The sequence below is a fragment of the Balaenoptera borealis genome, assembly GCF_965194805.1.
Source record: "Balaenoptera borealis genome assembly, chromosome: X".
Taxonomy (NCBI): Eukaryota; Metazoa; Chordata; class Mammalia; order Artiodactyla; family Balaenopteridae; genus Balaenoptera; species Balaenoptera borealis.
The window spans coordinates 97,721,068-97,734,136 of record NC_138881.1 but is presented as its reverse complement, the minus strand read 5'-3'; the positions used below and the strand labels follow the sequence as shown (position 1 = coordinate 97,734,136).

General features: G+C 37.5%; 3 protein-coding genes and 1 long non-coding RNA gene across 8 annotated transcripts in view; 2 read left to right on the top strand and 2 right to left on the bottom strand.

The window, feature by feature from the left end:
* The window catches only part of LOC309620733 (uncharacterized protein), a gene marked incomplete at its 5' end in the record, with an annotated part of 65,314 nt that extends 64,831 nt beyond the window's left edge, over positions 1–483 (bottom strand). For all 3 annotated transcript variants that reach the window (XM_082377601.1, XM_082377599.1, XM_082377600.1), the window contains one exon: positions 358–483. In XM_082377601.1, coding sequence (XP_082233727.1) covers positions 358–483 — 126 coding nt within the window. The remainder of the gene's footprint in view (positions 1–357) is intronic.
* LUZP4 (leucine zipper protein 4) overlaps positions 1–13,069 on the bottom strand; it is a 389,928-nt gene that overhangs the window by 85,320 nt on the left and 291,539 nt on the right. The gene's annotated exons all lie outside the window — the stretch shown is intronic.
* Positions 1–13,069, top strand: part of LOC309620815 — a 333,501-nt gene that overhangs the window by 78,268 nt on the left and 242,164 nt on the right. The gene's annotated exons all lie outside the window — the stretch shown is intronic.
* LRCH2 (leucine rich repeats and calponin homology domain containing 2) overlaps positions 532–13,069 on the top strand; it is a 91,995-nt gene continuing 79,457 nt past the window's right edge. For both annotated transcript variants that reach the window (XM_082377125.1, XM_082377126.1), the window contains exon 1: positions 532–990. In XM_082377125.1, coding sequence (XP_082233251.1) covers positions 564–990 — 427 coding nt within the window. In that variant the 5' untranslated portion in view covers positions 532–563. The remainder of the gene's footprint in view (positions 991–13,069) is intronic.

The window sequence follows — 13,069 nt, the reverse complement described above, 5'->3', positions numbered from 1 at the left end:
GAAGGCAGCAGTTTGGCTGAGACCCACACGCACTGAAACGAGAGCCTTCCTTGAAAACATTTTAAAAGTCTTTTCCTATTTTGGAATTCTAAATTATGGCAAAATTCATATAGGCTTAAAACTCAATTCTGCACCCATTTTCCTCCCCAAAGTTTCTCTCCGTGTTAACACTGCTAAAGGATTCCTGAGGCATTTGCGGTAAGCATTTCAGTCAGGTCCCTGATAGTCCTTCTAAACGCTGTTTCAAAATATTCTGAAACGAATCCCTTTCATCTCTATCTAATATATGCCTTTGTTTTGCAGACGCAAAAGGTGAAGCAACAAGGAGATTTGGGGGCATATTGCCAAATGACTTACAGTCAAGCTGGTGTCGCTTCGCAAGATTTTGGTACCCAAAGCAGCGGAACCGGGATTTAGCATCCTTCCTCTGATCACACGTTTCTTAAAGCAAGCCTTCTGCGCGTTTGAACATCGCCTCTTCATACCCAACACCTCCTCCCAGCCCGCCCCCTAGTTCCTTCCCACCCTCTACCTCGCCCCCCCACCCCGCCCCCAGCCTGCGCATGCGTCCTAAGAACCCCCTACACTCGCGGCACAAGCTGAGAGTATTGTCGGGGGCTATTCTCTCTCCCAGGAACATGGCGGCGAGTCAGGGAGGTGGTGGTAACAGTGGGGGCGGCGGTTGTGGTGGAGGTGGAAGTAGCGGTGGCGGTGGCGCGGCCGGAGGGGGAGGTGGTGGAGCCGGAGTGGGAGGCGGCGGCGGCGGCGGCGGGACCCTGGTGGTGCCCATCCCGGTACCGACTCTTTTCGGTCAGCCGTTCCCCAACGGGCCGCAGTGGAACCCGGGGAGCCTACAGCCTCAACACACCGTGAGGAGCCTGGACCGGGCCCTGGAGGAGGCGGGCAACTCCGGCATCCTGAGCCTCAGTGGTAGGAAACTCCGAGACTTCCCGGGCAGCGGCTACGACCTGACGGACACCACCCAAGCAGGTGACAGGACGGGGAGGGGGAGGGGAAGCTGGGCTGAGAAGGAGGAGGTGGGGGGAGTGGGTGGCTGCGTGGCTGCGTTGTTGGACTCTGCTGGTCTGGGCGGGTGCGCGGGGGCGGCGAGACTGACAAAGTCAGAGCAGCCAGTTCTGAATGTGAGGGGAAGAGCAGGGAAAGGTGCGGGGGCGGGAATGCTGACTGAAGGGTGTATGGAAATCGGGTGGGATGTGAGGGGTGAAAGAGCATTATTGTTAAAGCGAGTTTCCCCAGTAAGGGGTGGGGAGGGAGGTATTGACACCTTCCTGAATGCGCTGCTAACTCTCGTGGATGTTCCCATCTTTCCCGGAGGAAAAAAAGACAATACTATAACATCATAATCTATACATATTCTTTAAAGCCATACGTGCCTGCAAGAATGGTATATCCCTTTTCCTAGTACAGCAGCAGTATTGCCATGGTTTTTCTGTGTTTTTATTTTGTGTGTGTTTTAATCATCCTAGAATATTCTTGCCTTCATGTCACATATGCCTTTAAAGACTGAGATTTGTCATTTTCCTGGTGTTGAGATAGTGGTGGTTAAATTAGTATTTGCTGCAGTGGCAAATTAAATCATCAATCACTTATGTGTCTGGTTTACTAGGGGAAAGAGTCCTTGTTTTGAGTTATGTTGGAGTCTTAATTTTTATTGCAGATATAACCAAAAATTTTAAGGGCATTTTTGAGAAACAAAATTAACTCCATTCTTCTTGGAGTTGTGGGTTAATGGTTTATCATTTTGGACAAGAAATTGCCTATTGTAATGTTCTTCATATACTCTCTGGTACTCTTTGTTGTGGATGGCATTTTTTGTTATGAACACACTCTCATTCCCCTCTGCCTTATAAGCCAATGCCGCTTATTTTAGGTGTGTTTTGGTTTGATGAAGGATTTTTTACTTTTCACAGTCTTTAAATTTGTTATTTATGTGTCTGTTTTTATCTGCTTTGCTGAAAGAAATCATGGACAGATTTATTTTAATAGATTTAGTGATTTTGAAGCAATATAGTAAGTAAATTCACTCACAATGAGAAGTAATAAAAGACCTCTTATTTTCAGAATAACACTGTTTCATTGTATTACGTTTCTAGATATTAAATCAAGGTGTGTGTTTGGATGAGGGTGGGGAGAGGAGGAAAACCTAAAATTGAAGCCTTCTACCCAATTATTCTCTTAGGAATTATCCTAAGAACTATGAATGTGTAATTGATCAGTGATTTTGTATTTTGGAAAGCATGTTTGAGTATTTACTCCTTCACTCTGAACAGACTTCCTAAACAATATGTTCTCATATTCATGATATATTGGCAAGATATTATACTACTTGGTATGTTCTTCGAAGGCATGAAGAAAAATGGTTTCAGACTGCATCATTATAGAGATATGTTGTTTTGCTTGTTACCTATAAAAGGTTTTTTCATCTATAGGACAAAGTTGAAGCATCCTCTCTTGGCATTCAGGGCTTTCACTGCCTGGCTCCAATTTATTCTTGCAACCTTAACTCTTCAAATGCTCCTACATAGAACCCTCTGTCCCTCAAATATAGTTTATGAATTTTTGCCTCATCTTTGTAGAAGGTCATCCACATGCATGAGATTTCCTTCTTTTCTCCACCTATTTAATTTTGTTCAAGCTCCAGCTTTTCCAAGATGCTGTCTCCAACTCCCTTAGTCCACAGCAGTCTCCTGTTTCTTTGAATTCCTGGGGTACTTATTGTCTTTACCACTTACCTGCTGGCTTTATTTTCTTTTTATATTTTGCTTTCCCTGAGAAGATGGAGAGCTCCTTAAAGGCAGGGAAAAAGTCATATACTTGTTCAGTTTTCTCATTATATATTGCTTATATTGTACTTAATATTTTTCATAAATATGAATATCATCTTATGTGGTTATAACCACTGGCTTTTAAGGCTTCAGTTTGTTTTCTGAGGCAAGTTTTAACACAAACCAGAACCATATTTGTTCTTGGTAAAATTCATTCATCATAAACTTTATCAGTGCCTACAGTAACAGAGGACTTTTTGAGATAATTCCACCTCATTTTACTTTTTTAAAAATTGAATATATGTTCCTTGTGGGAACACTTCAAAATTTAAATGAGAAATCTGTGGGTGACTCATTTGCCATTCATTTTTGACCAAATTCAGCCATGAACTAGTTAGGGACAATAATCTTACATGTAAAGAGACTAGTATCCATTATACATAAATGGAACTGAAGACAAACAGAGCATGTTTGAGATTATACATACATACCATACATACATACACATATACATACAAACATACAAATATGTATATACAATATATTCTCTGCTTGATGAAAACAGTTGTTTGTTGATATTGTTATACTTAAAATGACTCTCAGTGGGATACTGTTTCAGTACCAAATTGATTAGACAGCAGTGGTTTATTGGGTTGGGAAGAGATTGGAAGAAGGGAAGATAGGTAGGAAGCTATTTGGTAATCTAGGTGTGAGGTGGTGAGAATCTAGGTTGAAACAAAATTGGATTAGAAGGGGAAATTGATAAATTTCAAAGGAAGGGAGAGGGCTTTTCACATTATTTTGCTGTTCCTTACATATACATAAGATGAAATAGACCTGTGGTTTACCATCTTGCTTGCATGTTAAAATCACAAGGCAGTGTGTTTTTTTTTTTTTTTAAACCTATGCCTGGGCCCCACCCTAGACCAATTTAATCAGTCTCAGGGGCAAAGAGAGGGGTTTTTTTGTTTGTTGGTTTGTTTTGTTTTTTAAGAATTCCCAAGTGATTATAATGTGCAGTCAGGGTTGGGAAACTCTAAAATAGCTCATTTTTTAGGCACTCAAGATATATTTATTGTTTGAGTGAATGAGAACATTGATAAAAGTTTGGTGACTAACCTAAAGCTACTTGTCAAGAGGGTCAAAACCAAAGCTAGGAACCAAGTGTTCAAGTTCTAGTTCAGTATTCTTTTTGATAGACTTGAGTGAAGCAGACCCATTTTTTTCATCATATTATGTCTGTAGTGACTAGAAACTTACCAGGAAACTATAATTTCTCCAGTTCCCTACTGTTGGATAAATTTGCGTTAAGAAAATAATGCCCCTAGAACATGTAGCAGCAAAATCTTGTTTTGTCTATTAATAGTCTTCCTGTGAGGGAAAGTGGATAATAGGTTGTTGATGGCAAAGTTTATCTTTGGTATCTTTTTATTTCTCTTTGCATTTCTGGTGTCTGTTCTTCTTCACCTGTCCCCTCCCTCCTGCTGCCCTCCTTATTTCTTTTTCCCTCTTCAGCCTCACTCCTCTTCCTTTGCTGGGTTGGAGCTCAATGCTAAATAATTATGGCAGCCTTTCCAGGTGATTAACATTTAAAAGGGAGAGTTTGCCAATTACTTGAATCTCCATTTGGTGGTTTGTGCTCCCGACCTTTTTTGAATTGATATGCCTTGCAGGTACTTCTTTTTTTTTTTTTTTGGCCACACGGCATGTGGGATCTTAGTTCCCGTGGAGTCTTAACCACTGGACGGCCAGGGAAGTCCCTCCAGATACTTTGTGATTAAAATCCTCACCCATATAAAAAAATAAAAATAGGGATCAGAAAGTTGGTTACCCATTTCAGGAAAGTAGCTAACTCTGGTTGTAATGTCTTATCTTTGCTGGTCTGTGGGTAGATTTGGCAAGACAAAGGGAAATTGCCTAGAACTTTAAAAAGTCTGTCTGGATACTGTGATAATTTGTTGACTTTAAGAGAGCTTGGAAATGATTTTAATGGCTACCCAAACAAATCCTGAAACTTTTCATATTTGACTTTGTCACCAGTGCTACAAATAAGTCTCAGTCTACTTGCAGCTGCTCCCTTTGCTTCTTCATACTTCTTTATGTCCATAAACAATAGGTCTGTGAAACAGATTTAGGAATTCTTTACATACATCAGATTGTGCTGTGTCCTGGTTAATCACGTGTTTTCCTGTAAACCTGGAGTCAACTCTAGTATTTCCTACATGTGCTGGTTCACCTCTTCAACTGTGGGGCATGGTGCATTGTATCGACTTGTAAAATGGAGCCAGTTAAACTGTGCAGCATCTGATTTTGTAACATAGGTGAAGGCCATCTTAGTGCATTCAGTGGAATAAGCTTGTGATTTTGTGGCCTGATTCAAATATCTGCCTTGCTGTATGTAATAAATATCTCACTGAAAAATTGAATGTGAAGGACACTTTTGATGGTTGCCTCATATTTTAATTGCTTCAGATTGAATTTGAATTGCTGAACCTTGCAGTGATTTATTTTATTCAGTAATGAATTCTTCTATAGCATAAATAGTTGCCCCTTAATTTCTTTCTTTTGCAAGTTCACACTTTAAAATAAAATGTTATCTTAAATTGGAGGGTACGTTTATCATTAAAATAATACCATTTATACAGCTCTTTATAAATTCTGAGCACTTTAATATATATTACCCTATTGTATCCTAATAATAACCCTTTGAGCTTTGTAGAGTGCATAGTAATTACTCTTTGTTGTTGAGAGAGGTTAAGTGATTTGCCGGAAGTTAAATGGCTAGTGTATGGCAGAGTGTGGGTCAGAGGCTAGGTTTACCAACTCTAGCACTATTCCAGTGTTATTTCCATCGCAACACTTTCTCTTCTTATAACAAAGCTACTATTAAAATAAACACTGTGCTAATAAATAGATTATTTAATCTGAAAGATGAATGCTTATTTAGTTTCATAGATTATATAGTTTTTGTTTGTGGTGCAGTGTGTTTTGTTTTGTGCATGGTATTTGCATAGCTTGCCTTCATGCCCCTCTGTTGGTTTTAGAATAGATTCATTAAGCAAGCTTTTATTGAACTCTAACTTTGGAAACATGATCCTCGAAGGGTTTACAAACTAGGTGAATGTGTACAGTAATATATGTAACAATTAGAAAAGAGTTATAATATATAATGTTCAAAATTGTATGTTTTAATAAACTGTACAATTAAGTGATATGGAACTGGGGCATAAGGCTTAATTTTACTGGGGGTTAAGTTAGTTTGAGAAAGTTTCCTATAGAGTTAGGTATAGCTGAATCTTGAAGTAAATGATCTCTATGGGATCAAGTTATATGATTAAGCAGGAGGGACAGTTGCAGACTGTCAGGGGAGAAATTGCACTGATACGGAGTTGAGAATGGCATTGCATGTTAAGGGCAGATGTTAACTGCAGGTTCACTCTATATTTTCTCAAACATACTTGGAGACTGAAAGGAGGGAACTAGTAGAGAGTTCAGTGTTAAAATGCAAGAGGGGGAGGGAGGATCTTCATGGAGTGGGTGGAGAGTTGTTAGCAATGGAAGGGAGGAGTTACCTGACTTTTGCTAAGGTGAAGGGGAAGGTCGATGTCTGGGGACATTATTGTCTTAAATTTTAATCTTAAGTGAGGCAGTGTCATCTGGGAGAACAAAGTTACAAGCATAGGAATAAGTACTCAATAGAGCAAAATGCTTTAAGGAGTCATTATGGAGAATAAGCCACAGTTTAGAATTAGGACTGTGTTAAGCAGCTAGATTAGTTGCTTTTGAACAATATGAGCTTACCATGTTTTCTGAAAAAAATTATATATACTGCATGACAGGTAAAAGAACAGAAGTGGTTGATTGGGATATTTTTGAATTAGGGTTATAGTGACACTTGCTTAAGTTTAAAATTTAATATTTTGATTTAGATTATTTGTAACATAAACTCTGAAGCATTTATTTATCATCAAAAGCATAAAGATGTACAAGATCCAGAACCTCATTGACAGCATGAGAGATGATGTTAAGGACACTTCACAAATAAAAGTAATTGAATACTTAGAGCATATTGATTTCCTGGGAGGTGGTATTTAAGTTCCAAGGCATACAGTGAAACTTTGCAAAAGGGCATATCACTCTCCTAGCCTATCCCAGCAGTACACTCTAAGGGATACTTAAACTGTATCATGCCCATCCCCATCGTACAGAGGCTGTTCATCATCATGATGTAGAAGGGGAAACCTTTCTCTTTTCTCTACACTTTGTGTGTATTTAGGTAGTTCTTGAAGCATTGTAACACTCTTATAATCAGTTTTCTGAAAAGTTTCAGAAAGTTTTCTCTGCTTCCCTTTTATAGGAAAAAATACCTTATACTCCAGGAAACCATTTAATGTAATAAAAGAAAACTGTACAAGTGAGTTTTATAACAATAATTTAAATTTGTGTTTAGTCTCACTTTACTAGTGTGTTCAGTCTGCTAAAGGTCTAACTTTTAATCTTTACATTTCTCCTGTTTCAAATAAATTATAAATTGATAGCATTCCACTTACAGAATACCAGTCAATGGACTGTAATGGATAATTAAACAATGGATATTGTCTCATATATTTTTTGACCCCAAAATTTTTTTAAAGTTTTTTTTTTCCAAATAGGAAAGTAAGTTCTTCCCTATTTGTGGACGTTGTTAGTCTGTGTACTCTTATAATTTGTGACAGAGATTGTTGTCACTTTTAAATTAATTGCTTAAGTTTCTTTCAGTGGAATTTTATGTATAATATTAGGGATTCAAGGTGACAAGAGACAGAAATAAAATAACTGTGCCATAAACTTTTATTTGAACTCTGTTGAGACTAACCAATTCTAGAGCATTTGTGAATCTGGATTTCATTCAAAAATGACTTCTCTAAATTATTATGTCCCTAAGAGACTCTAGAATGTGCAGCATAGAAATTTTCCCCTCTTAAAAAAGTAATTACAATATATATAAATCCTTAATACTTTGAGCTAATTGGTTGGGGATGTCTGTGTCCATGAGAAATCAATTACTTTTTAAGATATTTATACATTAAAAATAGTAAATTGAACATAGCTGTCTCCTTAATTTACCTTAATTAGTATGTAAGAATGGATTTGTCATATCTATTTTATGTAAATGGACAGGGTGATAAAGTTGCTGCCTTTAAGGAACTTATGATTTCCTTGTGGTATAAAAGAAGTACTCATGTATCTATTATATAGGCTAGATCAAGGTTTCAAGGAGTGGGGGAACTTGCCCCCAGGAGATATTTGGTAATGTCCGGGGACATTTTTGACTGTCACAACTTGGGGATGCTACTGATATCTAGTGGGTAGAAGCCAGGGATACCGCTAAGCATCCTACAGTGAACAAGACTGCCCACACAACAAAGAGTTACCTGGTCCAAAATGTCAGTGGTGATTGAGATTGAGCAGTGCTGGGCTAGAGTAAGATAAATGTCTTAAGTGAAAACAGAGTGATGTGCAAGTTTGAAGAGGGAGCGGTGACATGATTGTGTTGGTAGAACATCAGAGGGGGCTTTATAATGGAGATGGAGGATGGGCTTTGAAGGGGGAAGGGTCAGATTTTATACTTAATCATAAAAAGAGGATACTATATGAATATTGACGTCCTAGAGTCTCTTCAAACTCCAAATGTCAAAAAAAGACCAACTTTTGTTATTGACCCTAGGCCCCCTGATCTCCCAGACCAGAAACTTGGGAATTATTCTTGACTCTTCACTGTCCCTCACCCTCTATATCTGGTTAGGACCTAAGGCCTCTTGATCATAACTCTTTGAATAGCTTTCAGATCTGTTTCCTTCCTGTCTGTTCTCACTGCCATTGTTGTTGTTCAGGTCCTCCTCTCACCTTTAACTGGACCTATCAACAGTTTTCCCCAAAGATCTCTCTGCCGCATGTTCAGTTTGCTTCAAGTCCAATTAGTCCTTCACACTGTAGCTGGAGCACTCTAATATGCAAATCTGATTGTCACTTGTTGCTACTAAAACACCTTCGATCCAGTAAGCCAGCTCCTTAATAATACATTGCTTATTCCTTGTTTTGAACTTTAAAAAAATGTGAAAAAGCTAATACATAACTCTGCTTTATATAACTGGTAATTTTTATATTATATTACTTAATATTAAGTTGCTCAGATTCATCCAAATTGTTGTATGAAGCTGTAGTTCATTCTTTTTTAAAAAAAAATTATATATTTATTTATTTATTTTATTTATGGCTGCGTTGGGTCTTTGTTGCTGCACGCGGGCTTTTCTCTGGTTGTGGCGAGTGGGGGCTACTCTTCGTTGCGGTGCACGGGCTTCTCATTGCGGTGGTTTCTCTTGTTGTGGAGCACGGTCTCTAGGCACGCAGGCTTCAGTAGTTGTGGCTCCCGGGCTCTAGAGCACAGGCTCAGTAGTTGTGGCGCACGGGCTTAAGTTGCTCCGCGGCATGTGGGATCTTCCCGGACCAGGGCTTGAACCTGTGTCCCCTGCACTGGCAGGCGGATTCTTCACCACTGCGCCACCAGGGAGGTCCCTGTAGTTCATTCTTTTTGGTGGCTCCATTATCTTTCATTGTGTGACTATAGCATAGTTTATTTATCCACTGTCTCACTGGTGGCCATTTGGGTTGTTAACATATTTTTGCTCTTGTGAATGGTGCTGCTATAAGCGTTATTATACATATCTCCTGTTGTGCATGTGCAAGAATTTCTCTTGTGTTTATTCTTGGGAGTGGAATAGCTGGATTGTATGGTATGTTAATGTTCAAATTAAGGAGATAATGCCAACTGGTTTACAGTTTACCTTTCTATCAACCTCTGTAAGAGATCCTATGAATTCATATCTCCTCCAACACATAGTATTGTCAGATTTAAACATTTTGGCCAAACGAGTTTATTATTTTTTATTTTTTTGGCTGCACTGAGGCATGCGGGATCTTAGTTGCCCGACCAGGAATCAAACCCACACCCCCTGCAGTGGAAGCGCGGAATCCTAACCACTGGACCTCTAGGGAATTCCCCCAAACGAGTTTAAAATGGTAGTTCAATGAAGTCTTTTTTTTTTTTGGAGTATGAAACTATTTTTTTTATTGAAGTGTAGTTGATTTACAATACTGTGTTAGTTTCAGGTATACAGCAAAGTGACTCAGTTATTTATATATATACGTGTATGTGTGTGTATATATATATATTTTTCAGATTCTTTACCATTATAGGTTATTACAAGATATTGAATATAGTTCCCAGTGCTATACAGTAAGTCCTTGTTGTTTATCTATTTTATATATAGTATCTGTTAATCCCAAACTCCTAATTTATCCCTCCCTCCCTCCTTTCTCCTTTGGTAACCGTAAGTTTGTCTTCTATATCTGTAAGTCTGTTTCTGTTTTGTAAATAAGGTCATTTGTGTCATTTTTTAAAGATTCCACATATAAGTGATATCATATAACATTTGTCTTTCTCTGTCTAATTTACTTCATCTAGTATGATAATCTAGGTCCATCCACGTGGCTGCAAATGGCATTATTTCATTCTTTTTTTATGGCTGAGTAATATTCCATTGTGTATACATCTTCTTTATCCATTCATCTGTTGACGGACACTTAGGTTGCTTCCATGTCCTGGCTACTGTAAATAGAGCTGCAGTGAACATTGTGGTACATGACTCTTTTTGAATTATGGTTTTCTTAGGGTATATGCCCAGTAGCGGGATTGCTGGATCGTATGGTACTTCTGTTTTTAGTTTCTTAAGGAACCTCCATACTGTTCTCCATAGTGGCTGTATCAATTTACATTCCCACCAACAGTGCAAGAGGGTTCCATTTTCTCCACACCCTCTCCAGCATTTATTGCTTGTAGACTTTTTGATGATGGCCATTCTGACTGGTTCAAGGTGATACCTTTCTTGATTTATATTTGCCTGATCACCAATTTCGTTAACATATCTTCAAATGTCTTACCTACTTGGCCATATGTGTTTCCTGTACTGTGAAATAATTTATTTTGCCCCCAATACTAATACTATACTAATCATTTGTCAGTTTTGTATATTGTATTTTCTCCTAGTTTATAACTTGTCTTTTTTGCTTTTTAAGGAGTCATTTGCTGAACAAGTGTTCTACATTTTAATACAGTTAAATTTATCAGTCTTTTATAGTCACTATTTTTTGTGTCTTGTTTAAGAATGTGTAAAATATATTCATGTATGTTTTTTACTAAAGGTTTTAAAGGTTTGTTTTGGGTGTTTAAGTTCCTCATCAATGTGGAATTGATTTTTATGTGTAGTGTGAAGTAGAGGTCCAATTTTGTGTTTTAGTACATGGATCATCTTTTTCCAGATATATCCCTGCCTACTTCTTTTCTTTTTAACATTTTACTGAGATATAATTCACATGCCAAAAATTCACTCATTTAAAGTATATAGTTTATTGGTTGTTAGTTGTATACTCATCACTGCAGTCTAATTTTGGGATATTTTTGTCACTTCAAAAAGAAACCCCATACCCATTAGCATATCCCCCCACCCCGCCACCAATCTAGACCTAGGCAACCTCTAACTTACTTTTTGTGTTTATAGATTTGTTGATTCTGAACATTTTATATAAATAGATTCATACAACATGTGGCCCTTTGTGATAGTCTTCTTTCATTTATCATGTTTTAAAGTTCATTTATGTTGTGGCATATATCAGTACTTCATTCCTTTTTATATCTGAATAATATTCTGTTGTACATTTTGTTTGTCCATTCATCAGTTGATGGACAGTTGGGTTGTTTCCATTCTTTGGCTATTATAAATAATATTGCTATGAACATTATGTAAAAGTTGTGTAGATGTATGTTTTCGTTTCTCTTATATATGTAGGAGTAGAATTGCTGGATCATATGTTAATTCTATGTTTAACATTTTGAGGAAATGCTACATTGTTTTCCAAAGTGGCTGCACCATATTACATTTCCAGTAGCAGTGTATGAGGATTCCAGTTTCTTCATATCTTCAACAACACTTGTTGCTATCTGTATTTTTGTTTATAGTCATCCTAGTAAGTGTGAAGTATAATCTCATTATGGTTTTGATTTGCATTTTTGCAAATGACTAATGATGTTGACCTCCTTTCATGTGTTTATTGTCCATTTGTATATTTTCCTGAGGAAATGTTTGTTTAGATTCTGTCCATTTTCTAATTGGGTTATCTTTTCATTATTACTGAGTTATAAGAGTTTTTTTTTTTTCTTCTGTACATAAAACCCTTACCCAAGTATATAGCTTGCAAATATTTCTTTCCTAGTCTGTGGGTCGTCTGCTTTGAAACACAAAATTTGAAAATTTTGATGAAGCCCATTTTATCTGGTTTTTTCTTATGTTGCTTGTGCTTTCTGTGTCATATCTAAGGAGCCATTGCCTAACCCAGGGTTATGAAGATTTACTCTTATGTTTTCTTTTGGTTTTATAGTTTTAGCACTTACACTAGACATATTATCCATCTTGAGTTCTTTTGTTTGTTTGTTTTTCAATTAAAACTTTTTTTTTACCAGTAAATACTGTATTTTACCCCTCAGGTGTGTTGGTACTTTTTTTTTTAATTAATTTTTTTATTGGAGTATAGTTGATTTACAACGTTGTGTTAGTTTCTGCTGTACAGCAAACTGAATCAGCCATGCATATACATATATCCACTCTCTTCTAGACTCCATTCCCATATAGGTCATTACAGAGCACCTAATAGAGTTCCCTGTGCTATACAGTAGGTTCTTATTAGTTATCTTTTATATATAGTAGTGTGTATATGTCAATCCCAATCCCCCAGTTTATCTCCCCCCTTTCCCCTTGGTAACCATAAGTTGGTTTTCTACATCTGTGACTCTTTCTGTTTTGTAAATAGTTTCATTTGTACCTTTTTTTTAGATTCCACATATAAGCGGTATCATATGATATTTGTCTTTCTCCGTCTGACTTAGTTCACTCAGTATAACAATCTCTAGGTCCCTCCATGTTGCTTCAGATGGCATTATTTCGTTTCCAGGTATTCCATGGTATATATATACCACATCCATGGTATATATATACCACATGGTATAATATTATTCCATGGTATATATATTCCATGGTATATATATACCACATCTTCTTTATCCATTCCTCCATTGATGGACATTGAGGTTGCTTCCATGTCCTGGCTATTGCAAGTAGTGCTGCAATGAACATTGGGATGCATGTATCCTTTCGAATTACGGTTTTCTCTGGATATATGCACAGGAGTGG